This window comes from Bombina bombina, unplaced genomic scaffold (assembly GCF_027579735.1).
Source record: "Bombina bombina isolate aBomBom1 unplaced genomic scaffold, aBomBom1.pri scaffold_757, whole genome shotgun sequence".
NCBI classification, from domain to species: domain Eukaryota; kingdom Metazoa; phylum Chordata; class Amphibia; order Anura; family Bombinatoridae; genus Bombina; species Bombina bombina.
The window spans coordinates 65,717-89,797 of NW_026511634.1; the positions used below are offsets into that span (position 1 = coordinate 65,717).

The 24,081-nt window shown below is 36.7% G+C and overlaps 1 protein-coding gene across 2 annotated transcripts; it reads right to left on the reverse strand.

Annotated features, from left to right (window-relative positions):
• Positions 1 to 7,691: 7,691 nt before the first annotated feature.
• FTSJ1 (FtsJ RNA 2'-O-methyltransferase 1) lies at positions 7,692 to 22,785 on the reverse strand. 2 transcript variants are annotated; one of them, XM_053696652.1, is made up of 11 exons: positions 22,726 to 22,785; positions 20,255 to 20,399; positions 19,295 to 19,364; positions 17,096 to 17,198; positions 16,567 to 16,645; positions 16,428 to 16,480; positions 16,303 to 16,356; positions 16,118 to 16,220; positions 9,339 to 9,422; positions 8,345 to 8,448; positions 7,692 to 8,014 (listed from the first exon to the last, which is right to left on the reverse strand). In XM_053696652.1, the coding sequence occupies exons 2-11, from the start codon at positions 20,373 to 20,375 to the stop codon at positions 7,799 to 7,801; spliced, it is 987 nt and encodes a 328-aa protein (XP_053552627.1). In that variant the 5' UTR covers positions 20,376 to 20,399; positions 22,726 to 22,785; the 3' UTR covers positions 7,692 to 7,798. The 2 variants fall into 2 exon arrangements, with proteins under 2 accessions (XP_053552627.1, XP_053552628.1); XM_053696653.1 differs by having other exon boundaries at positions 22,707 to 22,737.
• Between the last annotated feature and the right edge of the window lie 1,296 nt (positions 22,786 to 24,081).

Below are 24,081 nucleotides of genomic sequence, written 5' to 3' on the forward strand. Positions count from 1 at the left end.
AGTCTTTCCCGACTACTAGAATCGATTGAATTGTTTGGTGCAATTTCGGGCTATAAAATTAACCTCACCAAATCTGAGCTATTATGGCTTAATAAGAAAGATCAATATTTCAGACACCCATTTACCGAGACTTCGCAGATAACCTATCTTGGCATCAAATTAAGTGCGAATCCAGATGACTGGTATAAATTAAACTTCGGTAAATGTTTTCTAGAATGTAAAAACAAGATGGAAGGATGGAAAAATCTACCTATTTCCTTAACAGCTAGGGTCATACTTATAAAAACCATTCTCTTTCCTAAATTATTTTACCTCATACAAAATATCCCAATTCCTATTCATAATACAGATATAACCAACTATAATAGGGCATGTTCCAACCTAATCTGGAAGGGCGCCAGAGCGCGTATCTCTGCTCTACGTCTTATGTGTAATAAAGAAGCGGCAGGTCTGTCTCTTCCCAATCTACAATTCTACAGCTTGGCAGCACGGATGAAAGTTGCGGTTGATTGGGTAACCGATCGTGAACAGGTCTCGGCAGTATTATGGGAAACGGCCCTGGTGGCTCCATTTCGATTAGATGCTATTCTACACTGTCCAATGAATACACTTCCATCTTCAATTTTTGCTCTCAGTACTTATAGATATATTATTCTAGCATGGCAAAAATGTTGCGTCCTTGCGGGGTGTTCGCCTTATGTCTCTAAATATTTACCTATTATAGGGAATCCTTATTTTGCACCAGGGTTGTCAGATAAAGTTTTCAGGGTATGGTCTTCCAAAGGATTGGTATTTGTCGCTCAAATGTTAGATTTGAATCTTGTGCCATTAACCTTTAGTGAATTAACACATTTATTTGGACTCGGAAATAAAGATTTTTACGCATATTTGCAGTTAAGGCATTTTATATTTGAGTTAAAGCAAAGCTATGGAGTAGAGTGGGCTCTTTCGGAGCTTCAAATTAAAATAAATAATTTTCAAGGCGGCTTGTACTCAATAGCTCCTTTCTATAATTTCTTGAATCAGGGACCATCGGCTGTACAGAGAGAGTTTATAGCTGAAAAATGGAGTAAGTTTTTTCCTGAGGTTGATAGCCAGGTTATCGAGAATACTTTTAAGATAATCGGAAAAAGTTGGGTGCTGACCACCTGGAGAGAGACACAAATTAAGCTAGCCTTTATGACATATTTGACTCCAGCTAGATTGACTAATTGGTATAGGGTGAAGATGGTATGCCCCAAATGTTCTTCTTCTAGGGCAGACCTGTTACATTGTTTTTGGACTTGCCCAAAGATTGGTCAATTTTGGCTTAGGGTAGAGCACTGGATACAGGCCTCTCTCAAAATAGATTACCATTTTCAGCCGATGGAAATATTTTTTTTAGTGAATCCGCAGATTGCCCCCAGAAACTTTAAATTAATCAACTTGATCATATTTCTTGGCCGCAACATATTATTGAGAGCATGGAAAGTGAAAATAGCCCCTAAATTAAAAGAGCTTAAAAATGCTTTGACTGTTCATTTTACACAAGAACAGTGGAATTTGCAAGACGTTACGGAGGGAAGGTTAGCCCGGTTCTTTAACCAATGGGAAACATTTATTCTATCTTTCCCTGTGGAAACTCAAATTAGGTTGGTTAAACCTTTTAGGGACACTCCATATGTGCAATTACAAGTATTGGCTGGTCATTTCCCCCGTATATGGTGTAACATTGGAGAGTCGGAAGGGGAATGATTACGGAGGGGGGGAATACGGACTGGTGGGGACTTTTCTTTTTGTTTTGGGAATACGGACTGGTGGGGACTTTTCTTTTTGTTTTGTTTCTTTCTTTCTTTTTTTTTTTTCCTTGTTGTGTGTTGTAATTTCATGTCAGGAAATTCTCTTGAGCTAGAATCCGATCAATATAGTGTCAGGTCAGATCAAACAGGAGTTAGATTCAGTGTTAAAGTGTTAAAGTATATTTGCTACAGCGGAGGCATAAAGAGGCATAGTTAATAAATGTATAGTATATATTATTATTTTCTTATTATTTTTCCTAGGTGGTATATGTCTTAAAGATTAGTGAGGAAGCTGATCTAAAATTTCTTTTATTTTTTGGTTGTAGACATATACACTGTTATAGAAGAACTGTAATTCATTTATTTTCTGTTATTTTGTTTCTTCTCGGTTTTGTTGCTAATGCCAGAATGTATATATATCTATGTTGTTGCATATTATAAATCTTATTTAAAAAAGAGAAAGGAAAAGAATAGAAAAAATTCCAGCTAAGTGTACAAATACTTCATATAAGGGGATTATTATTTTTTTAAGAGGAAGTGATTCTGTTGTTCTAAATTGTTTTGTTTTGTTTCAAAATATGTCTTACCTGGCCCTGCGTGGGACAAGGAGATTGAATCCATTTGACTGTGCACTTTGTTGGATATAAATAAATATTTAAAAAAAAAAAAAAATTTAGTTATTACTTGCGGTGTGGGTTTAATGGCGGATATAGGGGTTAATACACTTTATTAGTTATTGCGGTGGGGGATTGCGATTGACAGGTAGATAGACATTGCGCATGCATTAGGTGTTAGTTTATTTTTGCAGGCATTTTCGGGAGTTACAGTGCTCCCATACTTGCTACAGCTGCCTTAAGATTAAGTAAGATTTCTCCATTTTCACCACGTTAGTCCTTGTGCTGGCTATTGGATACCGATTTATGACGCAGTCCCTAGTTAGCCTATGGGAGTAAAAATTACGGGCGACGGGTGAAATATATGTGCCGCATTTATATGCGGCGCTGTATATAGGATACCAAAACCGTGCAAAAAACGGCAACGCCGCATATGTAATGGGGCCCCATATCCTTTACCTATGGCTAATTTGTTTTAGGTAAAAGTCCCTAAAGGTGGGGCTACTTCTTCTCTTGCTGAACATACTTTTATCCTATGGAAGATATTTCTTCTTTTAAGGATATTTTAGATAGGAAGTTTGTTTCCTATCTTAAAGGGCCATAATACCCAAATGTTTAAACACTTGAAAGTGATGCAGCATAGCTGTAAAAAGCTGACTAGAAAATATCTCCTGAACATCTCTATGTAAAAAAGAAAGATATTTTACCTCAAAAGTTCCTCAGTAGCCACATCCCATTGTAAAGGATTTCTAAGCAGCATTTTAGTGTGTCTGTCCTGGGACAGCTGAAAGGATGAGCCTCGTGAACTCTCATATTATTTCACCAATCAGGTAAAGGAAGCTTACTATGAAATCTCATGAGATCACAGTAAGAGTTCATGACCTCAGCACTGCTGATGCTGATTGGCTGCTGTTCATTTCTTCATTTTTTTTTATTTTTACCTGCAGCTGGGAGCAGCTGAGTATAACTTTTTACACAGAACTTACTCTGCTGAGCTGAGGAGATTGTGAGGTAAAATATCTTCCTTTTTTACATACAGATGCTCAGGTGATATTTTCCTGTCAGCTTTTTACAGTTATACTGCATCAGTTTCAAGTGATTTAGCATATGAGTATTATGTCCCTTTAAGAGAAGCATATTTCCATATTGCCCATGTTTTAAACCTGCCATTTTTATGGCTAATGTTGCTGCTGTTTCAACTTTATTGGTTGGACAGTTTAGTTATCAGATCTTGATTTGTCTAAGCACTGTTCTTTTACTTTAACATGCTAATCATTTCATTTATGATGCTAATTTTTATGTAATTTTAACTGATTCTAAATCTTTGTTTTTAGCCATTTTTACTAGAAAAGTTTTATGGCCTAAATCTCTGATATGGTGTTTAAATTTAGATTACTATCTTATTATTTTAGGATAGTAATTTTAAGATTTTCTATTGGATTTTATTATCTCCTCTATTACTGCGGGGAAAGGGAGTCTTTTCTGCCCAAGTTAAGAAATCTAAGGTTAATTTTTAAGCTCCCAATTGTTTTTTCATTCCCTTAGGGCCTCTGGCTCTGATTTTAGATTTTTTTTCTGAAATTGAATTATTCCAAGCCTTATAATTAAACAAATTTTAGCCCCTAAGATAAAGGTGCAGCCTTTTAACCAGTTCTACTGGTGGGGGGAAGATTAAATTTATTTAAAACACTTTTGGACAGTTTCTGTTCAAATCAGTGGATTCAGAATATTGTTTTTTCAGGCGTATCGAATAGGTTTCAGAATAAAAACCTCCCATGGGAAGATTATTTTCCATGTTATAACAATCCCTGTAAAAGGTCAGGTTTTTCTAAATTGTGTTTCAGATTTAGAGTTTTCAGGGGTGATGGTTCCAGTTCCTCTGCAGGAACAGAGTTTGGGTTTCTATTCAAATCTATTCATTGTCCTAAAGGAAAAATTTGTTCAGTCCAATTCTGGATCTGATATTTTTATATCGTTTTGTAAGAATCCCAAATTTAAAGATGGTGATTATAGGGACTATTCTACCTTTCTTTTTAGCAAGGTTACTTCATGTCCACAATAGACTTACAGGACGCTTATTTTCAATTCATTCAGACCACTATTGCTTTCTGAGATTCTCTTTTCTAGATAAGCATTACCAATTTGTCACTCGTCCTTTTGGGCTAGCGGCAGCTCAGAGATTATTTTCAAAGATTATTGATGCCCTTCTATCTGTATTCAGAGAGCAGGGTATAGCGGCGTTTCCTTATTTGGATGATATTTGGTACTAGCTTTAATCTTTTCATTCAGCAGAATCTCACTTGAAACAACTAGTGTGGTTTCCTCAAGACATGGTTGGAGGATCAATTTACAAAAGTGTTTCTTGATTCCTTAGACAAAGGTCACCTTTTTAGGTTTCCAGATAAATTTTAGTGTCTATGATTCATTCTCTGATAGACTAGAGACAAATTAAGTTAATTTTAGTTTGTCTAAACCTTCAGTCTCTATTTTTTCCTTCAGTGGTTATGTGCATGGAAGTTTTTTGTCTCATGACTGCAGCATCAGGTGTGATCCACTTTGCTCGTTTTTCGTTTGGGGCCTCTAACGCTTTGCATGTTACACCATAGGTGCAGGGATTATTTTCAGTTATTACAACTAATATACTTCAATCCCAACACTTTTTTCTCTCTGATTTGGTGGTTGGACTATCACCTTATTGTTCAGGGAGCCTCATTTGTTCGTCCTACCTGAACTGTTTTCTCAACAGATGCAAGTTTTTCAGGTGGGGGAGCTGTCTGAGAGTCTCTGACAGCACTAGGGGTTTGGAAACCTCAGGAGGCGAGGTTACCAATCAATATTTTAGAACTCCATGCTATTTTCAGGGCTCTTCAGGTGTAGCTTCTTTTGAAGAGACAACTTTTACATTTGTTTTTTTAAATATCACAACAGTGGCATTTGTCAATCATCAAGGAGGGACTTGCAGTCCTTCAGTTATGGAGGAAGTATCTCGGATACTCTCTTGGATGGAATCCAATTATTGTCTAATTTCTACGATTCATATGTCAGGTGTAGATAATTCGGAAAGGGGATTATCACAGCCGTCAGACTTTATATCTGGGGGAGTGCTCTCCATTCCAGATGTTTTTTTCTTCTTGTACAGATGTGGGGTCTTCCAGAAATCGATCTGATGGGCTCTCATCTAAACAAGAGGTTTTCCAGATTCCTTTCCAGGTCCAAGGATCCTCAGGCGGAGATAGTGGATGCTCAAGCAGTTCTTTGGTTTTTACCAACCTGCTTACATTTTTTCCAAGGGTGATCTTCAAGATCATAATGGAACAATGTTTATGTGTTTCTGATAGCTCCCGCATGGTCTCTCAGGTTTTGGAATGCGGACCTTGTCAGGATGTTCAGTTGCCAGCCTTGGCCACTTGCTTTAAGGCCAGACCTTCTGTTTCAGGGGCCGTTTTTTCCATAGGATCTCAAATTTCTAAATTTGAAGGTTTGGAAATTGAACGCTTACGTGTTTAGTCATAGATGTTTCTTTGACTCAGTTATTAGCACTATGATACAGGCTTGTAAGTCTGTTTCTAGGAGATTTTATTTTCGGGTTTGGAAAACCTATATTTCATGATATTCAACTCATGATTATTCTTGGCACTATTTTAGAATTCCTAGGATTTTTCAGTTTCTTCAGGATGGTTTGGATTAACGTTTTGTCTGCAAATATTTTGAAAGCACAAATTTCTGCTCTGTCTTATTTCATAGAAAGATTGCTAAACTTCCTGATATTCACTGTTTTGTTCAGGCTTTGATTTCTATTAAACCAGTTTTTAAATCTATTTCTCCCCCTTGGAGTCGCAATTAAAAAATTTTAGGCTCCTCCTTTTGAGTCTATGTATTCTCTGGACATTCAATTACTTTCTTGGAAGTTTCTGTATTGTCTGCTCTCTCTTGTAAGTGTCTATCTGTTTTTCCATCAAGATAAAGCTGTTTTGCAGATTTAATTTAATTTTTTTTTGCCTAAAGTTGTAAATTCTAACAACATCAATAACGAAATTGTTCCTTCTTTGTGTCTTAATTTTAAGAATACTTTTGTAGGGTCTTTACATTCTTTGAATGTGGTAAGAGCTTTGAAATATTATGTTGAGGCTACTTAAGATTTCAGAAAGACTTCTAGTCTATTTGTTATTTTTTCTGGCTCTAGGAAAGGTCCGAAAGCCTCTGACATTTCTTTGGCATCTTGGTTGAAACTTTTGATTCACAAAGCTTATTTGGAGGCGGGGCAGTTTCCACCTCAGAGAATTACAGCTCATTCTACTAGATCAGTTGCTACTTCTTGGGCTTTTAAGAATGAAGCTTCAGTTGATCAACTTTGCAAAGCAGCAACTTGGTCTTCTTTGCATACTTTTACTAAATGTTACAATTTTTATGTGTTTGCTTCTTTGAAAGCAGCCTTTGGTAGAAAGGTTCTTCAAGCAGTTGTCTCAGCTTGATTCTAATGCCTTTGATTTGAGTTTTTTGAAAATTTTTAAGAAAACATTTTTTTTTGGGGGGCGGGGGTCTAATTTCTCAGCGGAAATAGCCGTTTTTATTTTAGCCCTCCTTCTCTAGCGACTCGTGGACTTCCACATCTTGGGTATTATCTCCCATACGTCACTAGCTCATGGACTCTTGCCATTTACATAAGAGAAAACATAATTTATGTAAGAACTTACCTGATAAATTAATTTCTTTCATAATGGCAAGAGTCCATGAGACCCACCCTTTTTGTGGTTATGATTTTTTTGTATAAAGCACATTATTTTTTACAGTTCCTCTCTTTTGTATGCTTTTTACTCCTTTTTTACACTTCACTTCTTGGCTATACGTTAAACTGAAGTATGAGTGAGGGGGGAGGTGTATTTATAGGCATTTTGAGGTTTGGGAAACTTTGCCCCCTCCAGGTAGGAATGTATACCTCATACGTCACTAGCTCATGGACTCTTTCCACTTTGAAAGAAATTAATTTATCAGGTAAGTTCTTACATAAATTATGTTTTTTTACATGTGCTGAGAGAAATGGAAGGAAATCCTTAACTTATATGAAGAAATCTCACATTTTATATCCTTTAATAATAGTGCAGTGAATCTATTTTGTACTTTTTACTAATTGTATATTTTATTTACTTATTATTTCACTGTACTGTTTGATTTTATTATAAATCAGTGTATAGACTTATTTTCTCTTTCTGACATGGGTTACGCTTCTGTAGGGCTGAGGAGCTCCTCTCATATTAAGCACTCCTATAACACATTGTGATTGACAAATGAATTCCAGACATTGTGTAAAAACATGCTTTTATTTTTTTAAATAAAAATGACAATAAATAGAGACTCTGTGTTTTTTGGTAAAAGATAAAGGAACTAAAACTAATTAAAACCAAAAAGTCAAGAAGAAATTTTTAGGCGCCCCAACTCAGGACCCTCGCACCCACTGGCAGCCTCCTCCTGATTGGCTAATGAAGTGTTGCGGTCATTTGATGAGCATGGAGGTTTCTCCTTGGCAAGCAGGTTATTTTTCTTTAAGAAACAAGCTTCTTCATAGGGTGGGCGGATTGGGGGTTGGGTGGGAGGCACGTAGCTGTACTCTTTGCCTGGCTCAAGCTGCAAGAAAAACAGGTGGTTATGCCATGTTGGTTAATGGGACATAAGTCAAAATCAGAATGATGCCTGAAACACTATATGCATAACATTGTTACAAAACTGCTGTTGTATAATATTTAAGACACATGCACACTCTTGAGTCTACCTCAGTATGCTCTCATAGAAAGGAGCTTTCTCCTTCAACACAGGATACCATAAGAAAGAGATACTTTTGATAACAAAAGAAAATTGGAAAGTTTTTTTTTTTTTTTCCCCGACTCTGTCTTTAGATTGAAATTTATTTTTTTAACCGACGTCCCTTTAAGGACACCTATAAAGTTTAATTATTACCTGAAGTGGGTAAGTTCTATCTGAGTCATACGCACTGAGATCACCACATGCCAAGAATGGTACAATTACACGGTTAGGGCCCTCCAGCTGGTTAAAATCCACATCTGTTGAGAAGAGAAAATTATGAAAAAAAAAAAATCACTGATCCTGCTAGTAATCAACAAACCGTAGTAGTGAAGCATGGAGTAGATGTGCGATTAAAGGGACATGAAACCCAGATCATTTCTTTTGTGATTCAGACAGCAAACAATTTTAAAAATAAAATTTCCAACTAAATTGATCAAATTTGCTTTGTTCTATTGGTATTCTTTGTTGAAAGCTAAACATAGGTAGGCTGATAGGCTGATTTCTAAGTCCTTGCCTTTTACAGTTTTTCACAGTTAGACAGTGCTAGTTCATGTGTGCCATATAGATAACATTGTACTCACTCCCGTGGAGTTACTTATGAGTCAACACTGATTGGCAAAAATGCAAATCTGTCAAAAGAACTTAAATAAGGGGGCAGTCTGCAGAGGCTTAGATACAAGGTAATTACAGAGGTAAAAAGTATATTAATAAAACAGTGCTGGTTATGCAAAACTGTGGAATGGGCAATAAAGGAATTATCTATCTTTTTATACAATAAACGGTAGAATGACCCTTTAAAATCGCATATTCTATAGCACTGGTTTTCAAACCTACCCTAAGACCTCCCTAACAGGCCAAATTTTGAGGATATCTGAACTAGAGCACAGGTGAAATAATCAGCTGATTAGTAACCATGGTTATTTTACCTGTTCTCGCCTAAGATAATCCAGAAACTCTGGCCTGTTAGGGAGGTCTGAGGACACGTTTAAAAAAACAGTGCTCTATCTGAATCATGAAAGAAAAATTATTGGTTTCATGTCCCTTTAATGAATTAGATAGAGCAAAAAACATGTCAAGAGATAATCAAAAAACTCTTGGTGGGGTATTCATTATAAAAACCACGGGCGTTTTGTTGTGCCATACTCACCATAGCAATGATCTAGCAGAGGGTTGGACATATTGGGGACATATCCGTCTGGGGGACAATAACCTTGACAAACAACAAAGGCCTCTGGAATTAAAGAGAGGCAAATCAACAGGATTGTTTACCAAAAAATAGGAATAAAAATATTATTTGTAAAATGTAGTTTTTCTCCTATAGTGTCTTGTCAAAATCAATTAGTATTGAGATATCTATGCTTTATAATACACTTATAGGAGCAGTGCGTAAGCATTAGACTAAATTGTAACTTAGAAAGACAAAACTCACTATTAAGTGAGTATGTCAGAAAAGTATGCTTTTTTGCACTATTATGTTATTAAAGCAGATTTTTAGTAAGGATACTGAAAAACAGTAAAAAATAACTTTTATTTAATTTAAATAAAAAGACAGCAAATATTAATGTACTTCTGCTGCCCACTTAATATTAAAACCACTTCTCCCTGTACTTATATATATTAGTATATATGTATAAACTGTTTTTTTAGGGATCTGTTATTATACCAATGTCGATGACAAATAGTATATAAAGTACTCTGTAGTAAGAGCCTTATTATTCTGGCTTGTTTATAGAGTACTTATGTTGTGGGTTTTATATTTTTTAGTATTCAAAAAGAATTAACTTTTTATATTAGTATTATATATCCATGAATTGGATTAATACAGACTGAAAAGTTCCATTGTAGTGTTGGTATTGTAGATTGTACATTTAGTTTTTGCCTAAGCTGTATCGTATCTAATCTTGCTGGAAAAATATTGTCATGCAGTTATCTTACTGCTGTATGTTAGTGTGCCCAATATATCTCTCGTTATTGGTATGTGTCATTCAATTTACAACTTAGGTTAAAATATCATAATTTGTGCTGTTTTTATAACCCAAGAATTTCTAATACGTAGACATATATACTAGAGATAGATTAATCTGATTTAAATTCAGCTGTCAGAATAATTTGTTAACGTGATGCGATCAATTTTATAAAGTGACACACTGACCATAAGTAATAACCAGAAAATACCTATCAGTATTCAAATGGTGCAATTAGGATGTGTAGGAAAACATTGTCTATGATTGCCTTTTACTCTGTAATCGTTAGGCTATTTTATTAACCATAACATTGCTATGTTTTATCTAACAGCTTGAAAATGAACCAATGATTAACTGCTTGGTTACTTTTTTTATAAGACAATTGTTCCCTATTAACACTGCTGTTTTGTTTCCAAACTTCCTCTGATTGCTAATAGGCTGACAGTAAACTGCTATGTAGTGTATCGTTTAGGAAACAGCGTAGCTTGTAATTTTAGTTATCACTTTATTTTTACAATTTATGCTTGCAACAAGTTAGATAGTGTAGTGTTTTATTTTGTCTAACTTAACTGTGATTACAGCTACGATGTTACTTCACTTGTAAAACAATTGTTACCAATAACGCTGTTATTTGTGTTCAAACTTCCTCTGACTGCATATAAGCCATTAGTGAGCTACACATTAGACAGACCAGTATTTTATTTTATCTGACTTATCCGTTATTGCGGTTACTATGTTACTTCTTTTTTAACACAATTGTCACCAGTGACGTTACCGTTGTTATTCAAACTTCTACAAACAACTAAATAAGCCAACAGTTAACTGCTATGTTACGTAACATTTACACAACAATGTAGCTTTGTAAATATGAATATCACTTTGCGTTATATTATTTACGCTTTCAACAAGTTAGATAAGCTAGCATTGTGTATAGGCTATATTGACTTATTACAGCTGCTGTATGTTGAGTGGTATACAGATACAGCTATAGGTACAGCGTCTACATATATACTGAGATACTCATCTTCTCAACACTATACTAATTATTTATACGAAACCAGTTTTTTAAAAATTATAATTATACTAAGTTATTTTTGGTACAGCTGGAGAGCAACATAAAAACGGACACCACTAATGCGGCGTTTCACCAACGCTTCCTCAGAGGGGGTGACAACAGGATTGCTGATGTGACCTAGATGCTATTAGGTGTATTTAGAGAGCATATATAAATAAATCAGCACATAATAAAATGAGGTATTATTTGAAGACCAAGTTAGAAATCTATGTTGCTGTGTGTCCGTTTCGTATGCCCCAAGGCAGAACATGCTGTGATCTGAGATGTCATCACAGAAGATGAAAGAACAGGGCATATGCAGTGCTGCCCCACATCAGGCTGTTCAAACAGCACTGTGCTCTGGCTGCACTATGTAAGTGTTAACACAGCACACTAATTGGTGCAGTCTGCAAAGCTGTGACTCCTGAAGACATTGTTGTGAGCAATGCACCTTTTTATTACTGCATTTTCCTCTATAGTTCTATGATGTTAGACCCAGAGCAAAGGACATTTTAAAAACGTAACTTTTTTTTTAATCTGCAATATCAGATAAAAATTGCATTGCAAATTGGCATCAGAAAAGAAAAAAAAAGTCCTTTTAATTAAAGGGATATTATACTATTTTAAAAATTGCTTTATTCTCCAGTTAATAAACACATTGGAATTGAGCTGGTGCTTTATTGTAACTGCCTAATTTAAAATATAATTTTATTTCAAAACAACCTGCAAAAAAAAATATAATTGCAGAAAGTGTAAAAAAGTTCTGCCTCAGGGTTCGTATGTCAATCTATATATGCAGTAGTCTGTATATAAACTGCTCACTTGAGTGTCTTTTACAAAGGGACAGAAAACATCTAAACATTTTTAAAACAAATTAAATTTACTGTAATTGAGTTGCGATCTACCGGCCACCAATTGCCTCATTTGGAGAAGCTAATCTCAGCTAGTCGCATTCATATTGTTTGTATAGAGAGAATTGCTTTGCATTTCTTATTTGTTTAAAATAATTAGGGATAGATATGTAGCAGGGTTAGGCTTGCTAAGTTTGCAATGTGCCTTTTCAGTTCTGAGAATTAGATAATCCACAATTTTCAGAGCTGAATAACATGGAAAGGGGGTAAAATAAATATTGAACGTATACTGCAAAGTTGTTTTACTATACACAACTAAACCTTTTATATTAAAAGGTGTTTACTGTCCCTTTACTAATGCTGGGGAATGATTTGTGATGTGCAGTGATTCAATATGTAAGAACAGTGAACATGTAGTGTTTAAAGAGACAATAACCACACTGAGATTGTAATATAAAATGTCTAACGCGTAGTTATTTTCCTGAGAAAATTGTTAGTGCAGTCTGCAGACTTCATAAAAATAACACTGCTATATTCCTAACAGCTATCGTTTAATCACTAACCAATATATATGAATGTCACAATGGCCTAAACAGGCAAGATAAGATAGGGCTGGCACATATTATTTTATGAAGACTTAACCCCTTAATGACCGAGGACGTGCAGGGTACGTCCTCAAAAAAAAGGCAGTTAACGCCTGAGGACGTACCCTGCACGTCCTCGGTGTGGAAAGCAGCTGGAAGCGATCCTGCTCGCTTCCAGCTGCTTTCCGGTTATTGCAGTAATGCCTCGATATGGAGGCATCCTGCAATAACGCTAGATGGCCATCCGATGCAGAGAGAGCCACTCTGTGGCCCTCTCTGCACCGGACATCGATGGCCGGTATCGTTGGTGGGTGGGAGCCGACTTGGGAGGCGGGTGGGCGGCCATCGATGGGCCGGGTAATGTAGAGGGGGGCGGGATCGGGGGCAGAGCCGATGGGGGCGCGCACGGGCGCGCGCGCGTGCACGGGGGCGGCGGGCGGGCGCGTGCACGGGGCGGGAGCGGGTGGGAACGCTACACTACAGAAAATATAACTGTATAAAAGTTTGAGAAAGGGGTATTTTAATGGGAAAAAAAATATAAATCAAAGGTATCTAGGAGGGGGTGGGGGGTTGGTCTTTGGTGGGGCAGGGTGCTACACTACAGAAAAGGGGAAAAATTTAAAAATCACCAATTTTATTCTAAACTGGGTACTGGCAGACAGCTGCCAGTACCCAAGATGGCGGCCATTAAGACAGAGGGGGAGAGTTAGAGAGCTGTTTGGTGGGGGATCAGTCAGTTTGGGGGCTAAAGGGGGGTCCTACAGAGCAGCATATGTAAATATGCCTTTTCTTTTTAAAAAAAAAAAAAAGCCCAAATATAGCTTTTATTTTAGTACTGGCAGTTTCTGCCAGTACTTAAGATGGCGGGGACAATTGTGGGGTGGGGGAGGGAAGAGAGTTGTTTGGGAGGGATCAGGGGGTCTGATGTTTCAGGTGGGAGGCTAAGCTCTACACTAAAGCTAAAATTAACCCTGCAAGCTCCCTACAAGCTACCTAATTAACCCCTTCACTGCTAGCCATAATACATGTGATGCGCATTTAGCGGCCTAAGTACCAAAAAGCAACGCCAAAGCCATATGTGTCTGCTATTTCTGAACAAAGGGGATCACAGAGAAAAATTTACAACCATTTATGTCATAATTGCACAAGCTGTTTGTAAATAATTTCAGTGAGAAACAAAAAGTTTGTGAAAAAGGGAACTTTTTTTTTTATTTGATCGCATTTGGCGGTGAAATGGTGGCATGAAATATACCAAAATGGGCCTAGATCAATACTTTGGGTTGTCTGCTACACTAGAATAAAGCTAAAATTAACCCTACAAGCTCCCTACAAGCTCCCTAATTAACCCCTGCACTGCTGGGCATAATACACGTGTGGTGCGCAGCGGCATTTAGCGGCCTTCTAATTACCAAAAAGCAATGCCAAAGCCATATATGTCTGCTATTTCTGAACAAAGGGGATCCCAGAGAAAAATTTACAACCATTTATGCCATAATTGCACAAGCTGTTTGTAAATAATTTCAGTGAGAAACCGAAAGTTTGTGAAAAAGTGAACGATTTTTTGTATTTGATCGCATTTGGCGGTGAAATGGTGGCATGAAATATACCAAAATTGGCCTAGATCAATACTTTGGGATGTCTTCTAAAAAAAAATATATACATGTCAAGGCATATTCAGGGATTCCTGAAAGATATCAGTGTCCCAATGTAACTAGCGCTAATCTTGAATAAAATGGTTTGGAAATAGCAAAGTGCTACTTGTATTTATGGCCCTATAGCTTGCAAAAAAAGCAAAGAACGTGTAAACATTGGTTATTTCTAAACTCAGGACAAAATTTAGAAAATATTTAGCATGGGTGTTTTTTGGTGGTTGTAGATGTGTAACAGATTTTGGGGGTCAAAGTTAGAAAAAGTGTGTTTTTTTCCATTTTTTTCTCATATTTTATAATTTTTTTTACAATAAATTATAAGATATGATGAAAATAATGGTATCTTTGGAAAGTCCATTTAATGGCGAGAAAAACGGTATATAATATGTGTGGGTACAGTAAATGAGTAAGAGGAAAATTACAGCTAAACACAAACACCGCAAAAATGTAAAAATAGCCTTGGTCCCAAACGGACAGAAAATGGAAAAGTGCTGTGGTCATTAAGGGGTTAAACACCAAACTTACTTTTTTTTTTCATTACTTACTCAACTAATATAATTTAAAAAAATTTACTCTGCATATTATTCTCAGGCTAATCTTTACTTTGGATTCACTACTATTAGCATATATTTACTGTTCTATGTCCCTTTAATACATCCTCAGAAAAAGGGTGCATGCAGCGTGCTGATCATATTTATATAGCAGACGTGTGTATGCAGATCATATATATAGCAGACGTGTGTATGCAGTGTGCTGATCATATATATATATAGCAGACGTGTGTATGCAGTGTGCTGATCATATATATAGCAGACGTGTGTATGCAGTGTGCTGATCATATATATATATATCAGACGTGTGTATGCAGTGTGCTGATCATATATATATATATATATCAGACGTGTGTATGCAGTGTGCTGATCATATATATATATATATATATATATATATATCAGACGTGTGTATGCAGTGTGCTGATCATATATATATATCAGACGTGTGTATGCAGTGTGCTGATCATATATATATATATATATATCAGACGTGTGTATGCAGTGTGCTGATCATATATATATATATATATATATATATATCAGACGTGTGTATGCAGTGTGCTGATCATATATATATATATATCAGACGTGTGTATGCAGTGTGCTGATCATATATATATATATATCAGACGTGTGTATGCAGTGTGCTGATCATATATATATATATATATATCAGACGTGTGTATGCAGTGTGCTGATCATATATATATATATCAGACGTGTGTATGCAGTGTGCTGATCATATATATATATATATATATATATATCAGACGTGTGTATGCAGTGTGCTGATCATATATATATATCAGACGTGTGTATGCAGTGTGCTGATCATATATATATATCAGACGTGTGTATGCAGTGTGCTGATCATATATATATCAGACGTGTGTATGCAGTGTGCTGATCATATATATATCAGACGTGTGTATGCAGTGTGCTGATCATATATATATCAGACGTGTGTATGCAGTGTGCTGATCATATATATATATCAGACGTGTGTATGCAGTGTGCTGATCATATATATATCAGACGTGTGTATGCAGTGTGCTGATCATATATATAGCAGACGTGTGTATGCAGTGTGCTGATCATATATATAGCAGACATGTGCATGCTGTGTGCCAGTGCCATGCACAGAAGAAAGGTGTATTATGTGTGCAGATGCGTGGGCACATTGTGTGTTTTTCCCCTTTCACGTGAGGCATTGTTTTTTGATTCACGTTCATCATCACATAAGGTGATCTTTAAAATTCCCTTTGTTTACCGATGCTGGAGTTGCGGCTGCTCCGAGGTTTGGCGCATGTTACCTCCTTGAAAAATATCTTCAGCTGGGAATAGAGGAGAGTAACATCCTTCCCCCGGAATATCTGGGGACAGGAAAACGTTGTTTAGCCATTTTATTGTATGCTCCAGAGCAATGAATTGTATCCCATGGACCAGTTCACTAACCTTAGCCACAAAGGTGCCTCCTCGCCTCAGCACATGTGTTGTGATATTTAAGGCCTAAAGAAAAGAAAATATGTTGCAGTCGTGGTATTTACTAAACACCTATAACATAATAGATAGACACTTACCGCCAGCAGCAGCTGAGCTTGTATGTACTCGTCAATATCATGTAGTCCGGTCACTGAAAGTCAGGAATAATGATGACAACAGAGCCAGGCACCACAAATAATAAACCAACTAGTATAACCAGAGAAAAACACAATATACCATCTGGCGCTCCATCACACACAACAAGATCAGCTGGTTGTCCCTCAAAGTGTCGGATAATCTCGTGAGCCGTAGAGACCTGAAGGCAACCAGAAAAAGTAAAATCTTCTCATTCATTAGAGAATCTTATTATTAAACAAAGGTTTGTTGCTAACTATGGCCTAGTTTCCACTGAGGTGGTAAAGTTTGGAAACTGTTGGTAACATAAAAAATCTCTATAGACTTTAATGGAGATGCATGGTTTTACCTCCAGTTCCAAACTTTACCAACTCAATGGAAAGTAGGCCTATGAGTTTAACCCCTGTGGTGTTCCTAAGCAGGACATGTTTGGTGACTGGCGGCTATATGAATATGCCTTGCTCATGTCTTTGTCCTTCTAAAGAGCAGCAATGTACTGCGCTAGGAAGGAGTTAAACATACAGAACATTTTAATAAACAAATATACATTAATATCTATAGATAAAGCACTGTATTATTATTATAGATTAGTGCGTTATTTTAGTGTATATCATACAAACTGTAACCACACCTTAGTAATATCGCCTTGAATCTGAATGACTCCAGGAAGAGGTGCCATAGCCTGAAGGTCGACTGACACAATCTTAACATCAGAATTCTGCTCATCGCTACCCCTGGAAAAATAGAATACACAGCTAATCTACACACATATCGTCAGGACCTGGAACACGCACTTGTCTTGCACACTAAAGAGTTAACATACAAACCAGCAATACAACTCGGTATAAAGGTTTATATAGGGAGCTCCACCACTCAGTCCATAAAATAAAAGGAGAAATCGAAGATCACGCACTATATACACAATAAAACTTCACAAACATACATATTTAAAGGACCAGTCAACACAGTAGATTTGCATAATCAACAAATGCAAGATAACAAGACAATGCAATATCACTTAGTCTAAACTTCAAATGAGTAGTATATTTTTTTCTGACAATTTTAAATGTTATGTCTTTTTCTACTCCCCCTGTACCATGTGACAGCCATCATCCAATCACAAATGCATACACGTAGCATGTGACAGCCATCAGCCATTCACATATGCATACACACTTATTCTTGCACATGCTCAGTAGGAGCTGATGACTCAAAATGTTAAATATAAAAAGACTGTGCACATTTTGTTAATTGAAGTAAATTGGAAAGTTGTTTAAAATGGCTGCTCTATCTGAATAATGAAAGTTTAATTTTGATTGAGTGTTCCTTTAAGTTCAACAAAAAAAAAATACAACCAATGAATATAGTCTAATGTTTTAGTAGAACAAATATGAAATTTCCTTATAGTACTGCATAAATCCCAAATTCTTTAAAACTTTCTCTCTCCATCACCCGACATTTATTTGTAATACACATCAGAGCTATTTTAGCAAAGCCATGTTACAAACCAAAATCCTACAGGAATTTATACTAATTCAGTAGTATCAGTGTGTATATCCAACTAAAGATACTATTGGCACAAATACTTTCTACTAATTCTCATATATACAACGATCATGTGCAATTATTAACCAATAAACATAAGCAGGGAGTACCTCTCAGCCAATGAATACGAGTAAGAAATACACAAACAAGACTGCTGTATTCATTTTAATTTAGATTTAAAAAAATCTTTATTTCTTCTTTTTTAAACAAATAAAAAACTGTTTATAGAACAAAAAAATAAAACACTATGGGCTAGATTATAAGTGGAGAGCAAATTATCGCTTCCTCGAAAGCGATATTTATGCTCCACTTAGTAATACCAGCGTATGCAAATGTGCACTTGTATTACAAGTTGCACAGAAGTTTTGCGCTCACGTGAGCATGCTTCCATAGGCTCCAAAGGGAGCCTCGTTCTCATGCCGTGAGAGACCGCATGAGAACCTAGCGCAGCGAAGTGGGTAAGTAGCACAGTGATGGGCAGCAGATTGTAAATAAATATGTATATGATTATATCCATATATATTTATGTGTTTTATATGTGTATATACATGTAGAGCTGTTTATCTTGCTAAGCAGGGCACTGGATGTGAGCATGAGAGAAATTCTTTACTATACAATGCTCAAAAAAGTCCCCATACAAGCAAGTTTGTGATCATCAGGCCCTTAGAGAGAACAAAGGAAAATTAACATTTTAGTACCTCCCTGTCCCACCCCCAACTGGAGGGCGATTTATTTTATACCTTGTGTACACAGCTTTTCTATAACCAGTAGTTAAAGGGATAGAGAGGTCAAAATTAATTTGTGCATGGGTGAATTTCAATCTGAAATATAAGCATTTTTGCAATATACTTTGATTTCATTAGTAAAAAAAAAAAGCTTCTAGGAAAAGATATTACTGCAGCATACGCACCATGCCTGCTCAGATCGCTGGTGGGGGTGCGTATTGCTTCTGAAGACATAAAATGTGTAATACAATCCACGGCTGACTATCTAAGTGCTTATGCCGTTACAAAACGGTAATAACTTTTTCTAGAAGCATTTTTGCTAATGGAAGTATATTGCATTTCTACCTTTCTATCCCTTTAAAGTACTGACATTTTCAGTATAAGTACTTTTGCTACAGGCAAAAGTAGCTATTTCCAATAGAAAAAATAAATAAATCACAGTACACTGTGCAGTTACAGAACCAGAATGACGACAGTCTCATCACAGCTGCTACATAGACATTGTGGCAGCTACAACAGGCAGCAGACCCACTAACCATAAATGAAACTTATCTACTCACCTCAGTTTCCTACTGAGCACCTGGCTCCAGCTACCAGGGGCGGCACAAAGATCTACAGCTCTCTGCACTCCTGTAAAACAAGGATGTGGCACAAGATGTCACTACCCATTTTCTTTTCTTTAAAGGGATACTAAACACAATTTTTTTTCTTTCATGAATCAGATAGAGCATGCGATTTTAAGCAGCTTTCTAATTTTCTCCTATTATGAATTTTTCTTTGTTCTCTTGGTATCTTTATTTGAAAAGTAGAAATGTAAGCTTTGGAGCCAGCCCATTTTTGGTTCAGAACCTGGGTAGCGCTTGTTGATTGGTGGCTAAATGCAGACACCAATCAACAAGCGCTATCCAAAGTGCTGAACTAAAAATGGGCCGGCTCCTTAGCTTAGATTCCTGCTTTTTTAAATAAAGATACCAAGAGGACGAAGAAAAATTGATAATAGGAGAAAATTAGAACGTTGCTTAAAATTGCATGCTCTATCTATATCATGAAAGAAAAAAATTGGGTTTGGTATCCCTTTAAAGGGCTGCTATAGTCAAAATAATTACACGTTCTAAGTCGTTAGAGCAAACACACAGTTTGGATTAAACACACAGTGAAAGTGACACTTGGGACCTGCGGTGCACTTCTGGTGTCAAGCAGAAGTATTGATTGGATCAGCAGCGCTAGTCGCATGACTCCTTAACAAAGTATACCTGTCCTTACTTCCAACTCTCCTTTTGTCTCTTCCTCATTCACCCCATTTTTTGTCCTCATAGCACTAACTGATCCCTTATCTACATCAGACATATATTTCCCTAGCTTTATTCCTCTGCATCTACTGAATTTTTACCTCATTTCTACCATACTGCAGATAAACCCAGAATCACAAGGCATCTCTACCCAAACCACCGCAAGTAACCCAGCCACACAATGCCCCATTGCCAGCTGCACCCCTATATACCACACACACCAGTCATTACCATGGAAAAGCCTGTACTCTTCATCAAGCTGTAGCAGTTTAAAAGCACTTCTCGCTCTCCAGCCCTCCTCTTTGGCCAGGCGGTAATAAATGTCCCTCTTATCCTTGGATGAGCGTCCCATGTTGTGTCAGACTGTTTTCCAAACCTAATGAAATAGCAACATCATAACTGATTAGTATAATTAACTTCCTGAAAAACAATATTCTAAACTGATAAAGGATAGTATAGGTTTAAAAATAATAATAATAATAATAATAATAATTAACCCTTTCGTGACCGGGTTATAAAGTCTACATCGGAACACTGTACCGATGTAGACAAATTGAAATCACGCAATCGTGCAAACGATTGCGAGATATCAATGATGGGATCAGGTCTGGGGGGGCGTGCCTATGATGCTAGGAACGCCCTCCAGACCGCGATTAAATCCTGCAAGCGCAGTAGGCTTCAGGAAAGCCATTGGCTATGACGTTGTATTCCGTCATAACGGCTTTAAAGCCCAGCGCCGTTGTGACGGAATACAACGGCATAACGGTGGTAAAAGGTTATTATAACACCAACATAAAACACATCAAAAGCTAATGTTTGTACTCTAAAAAGATTGCAATATGAAAAATATGAAAATAACTCATAATTAGGGAGAGAGTCAAAAAAACACAAAGCTTTGTACAGTAATGTGATACTATTTTCAATTCAATACAATATAAATATACACAGTAAATATACACAGGGAGTGAGGGAGTAAATGTTTGGTAGTAGATTGCAACTTTGATGAATATTTTATATATATATATATATATATATATATATATATATATATATGTCACATATTTTGCACCTTTTTTTCCCTGGTTCACTCTCCTGAGTTTGAGTGCAAGTGTACATCTGTGACAATTGCTGCATAATTTTTGTAATATTTTCTAAACCCTCAATTTAAACATAAAAACAGGTTAACAGATTAATGCTTTGGACCAGTAGCGGACCTACCAAACAGAGAGCCCTGGTGCAACCTCCCCCCCCCCGAAGATAACTCAGTATTAAAGGGTCAGTAAATTCAGACATTGTAAAAGCTAACGCTAACCTCCTCTATATCCTTACATTAGAACCGCATTGTTCATTTTGAAAAAAAAATAATTATAACATGTTTTATGAACTAATAATTATTGCAGCCTAATTGTTACTCAATGTCCGTTCTCCAACCCCTCCAAAGGCATCTCAAATGTGGGCGGTATAGACTGACTCTGTACTTCCCACATGCAAATGATGTGATGCCCGTTTTTCCTCCCACTGAAGCTCGCTCATGCTTGGAAGCATTGATCGCTTGCCATGAACGTATGATTTTGGGCATGCGCATAACTAGGAATAGAGGAAACCAGAAGCAGATGATGTCATTGTGCACGTGTTCGCATAGCAGGTACATAGCGTGACAGATATCACCACTATAGGTTGATGGCTAATTCTTGATATATAAGAAAAAAAAGCGGCGGTCATGGAGGCGGACAGTGAATACACAAGGGGTAAAAGTTTGATGATAAAATATGAATGAAACTTATGTTAAATACATGTTGCACATGTAATTTTGACGGTTCAATTTCAGAGTATACTGTCCCTTTAAGCATGCTGCTTTATAATGATTTTGAGTAGATGGATAGATATATAGATATGCAAACTACCCTAAAAAAGGATCCAATGCATTAGGATTGTACACATTCTGCAACTGTATAGACTGCATGCTATTTGGGCCCTGGTGCCACTGAACATGCTGCACCAAAGGTAGTTATATCCCTTCTCTGGACAACACTACATCAATTCCACAAATTATAGGGTAAATGTTTAGTATATGACATTGGTCCCTGTCATAACCATCTGTAGCTCACCTCTATAGCATATTACATTGCTCTATCTCTCTGCCTCCCACTACACCATATCCCACTTTTGTCATCAATCCTTAAAGTATCATAAAATACTTTAACATTGTAATATAATTTGTATTGGTATTTGTAAGGGGGGGGGGGGACATTTACAACACACTTAATTTATTTTTCCCCACCTCCCCTTTCCCTGTAATTTAACTATAAAACTGTGGGTTTCCACAAATCCAGTTTGAAGTCCATTCTCCAGATTCCACAATCCTAAAACTGCTATATTAACACAGCTATTGTTTATTAACTTATTTGTAACTGCCCCTAATTGGTCTCAGAAGAGAAGAAGAGGTTACAACAGGACAGGTATTTAAACAACATTATTTTAAAAAATATATTTTTCTCAGGCTATCCTTTGCTTTGGATCATCATGTTTTACCATTTATTTAGTGTTTAACGTCCTCCGAAAACCTCAGCTTTCTCCCTAGCCAATAACTTACACCTCACTTACCATTCTTCTTTCAGTATACCACATAACTTACACTACCATCTATACATGCCCTAGTGTCCCCCTGAACCCTATATCATACCGTGCCTCTGTCTTCCTACCTCTAGGAGCGATCTGTACCATATGCCAAAGATGACGTCAACAGTCTACGCCGGAAATTCTGCACTGACATAGCTGCTTCAAATTCTGCGACTTCTGAATTTGTATTGGTTGCTAGGATACCAGTATGCTCTCATGCTCACCCCGCCTCTACAGCAGTCACATGGTACCACATTCCCAGCATGCACTTGTGCTGTTGTATGAAACGTGAACTGTTTGTATGAGACAGTTATGGTTTTGTTTCTAAAATTAAAGATACAATCACGTCACACAAAGAAAAGTTGCATATTTATTTGCATGTCACTAACAGAGATCGTTGTAGTCAGATATATAGAAACATACGTAAAGATACAATGCCATACTTACACACATATACTTAGAGTCAGACACATAGTTTACATAGAGGCTACTAATACAGGATTTATCTTCCAGTATATATGTTCACTGACGCATTTAAAAGGACAGTAAAGACAAAATCAATCGCGATTCAGATAGCACATGCAATTTGAAACAACTTTCTTATTTGCTTCTAGTATCAAATATCTTCGTTCTCTTAATATCTTTTTACTAAATTGTAAATCTAGGTTGGCTCATAAGAGCTCAGGAGTGTGCTTGTATATAACAATTGTCAAAGCTACAAATAATGTTGCAAAACACTGCTGCCATATAATACTAAAAGACACGTGCACACTCCTGAGCTCTTATGAACCTACCTAGATTTACTCTTCAATAAAGGATGACAAAAAAACAAAGCAATTTTTGGTAACAGAAGGAAATTGGAAAGCTATTTAAAACAGGGATAGGCACGGACCAAGGCAGTGGCGGACATTTTCTAAAGTACAGACATTAGTGAAGGACACCAAAGTACATTTCAAATTAAAAACATCAAAAAAACACTCTCTTTACAGAGAGGGTAGTGGATACATGGTGGAAAAGCCATCCAGCAGAAGTGGTAGAGACAGAGAAGTAGTTTAAACATGCATGGGATAGGTATAAGGTTATGCCAGATATAAGATAAGGCCAGGAATGAAAGTGTTCAGAAAATTGGGCAGACTAGATAGGCCGAATGGTTCCTATCTGCTGACTAATTCTATGTTTCTATAAGTCAGGAGAGAGGCACTTTGCTGTCAAATGGGCTGCATGTTGGAAGCCCCTGGTCTAGTTCCACAAGTCCATCTAAATCAAACAAGTTTAAAATAACGTTTATATAAAGACTGCTTGTGGTATAACCTTTTATTTTTTTTTATTTGGTTATATAGAGAGTCTGCAACTCCTGACCAAACCCACCCAGCTTGATGTTAATTGCATGATCATCATGGTTGGTTACTTACTTGGTTACGTAAGGTTTGTCAGAGTAG

Excerpts from the sequence above, each read along its gene's own strand:
- FTSJ1 (XM_053696652.1), bottom strand. The coding sequence starts at position 20,375 with ATGGGACGCTCATCCAAGGATAAGAGGGACATTTATTACCGCCTGGCC. Across the intron at positions 16,481-16,566 it reads GTGTGATGGAGCGCCAGATG|TGACCGGACTACATGATATT; the intron begins GTATATTGTGTT and ends CCTGACTTTCAG. Across the intron at positions 16,357-16,427 it reads AAGCTCAGCTGCTGCTGGCG|GCCTTAAATATCACAACACA; the intron begins GTAAGTGTCTAT and ends TCTTTTCTTTAG.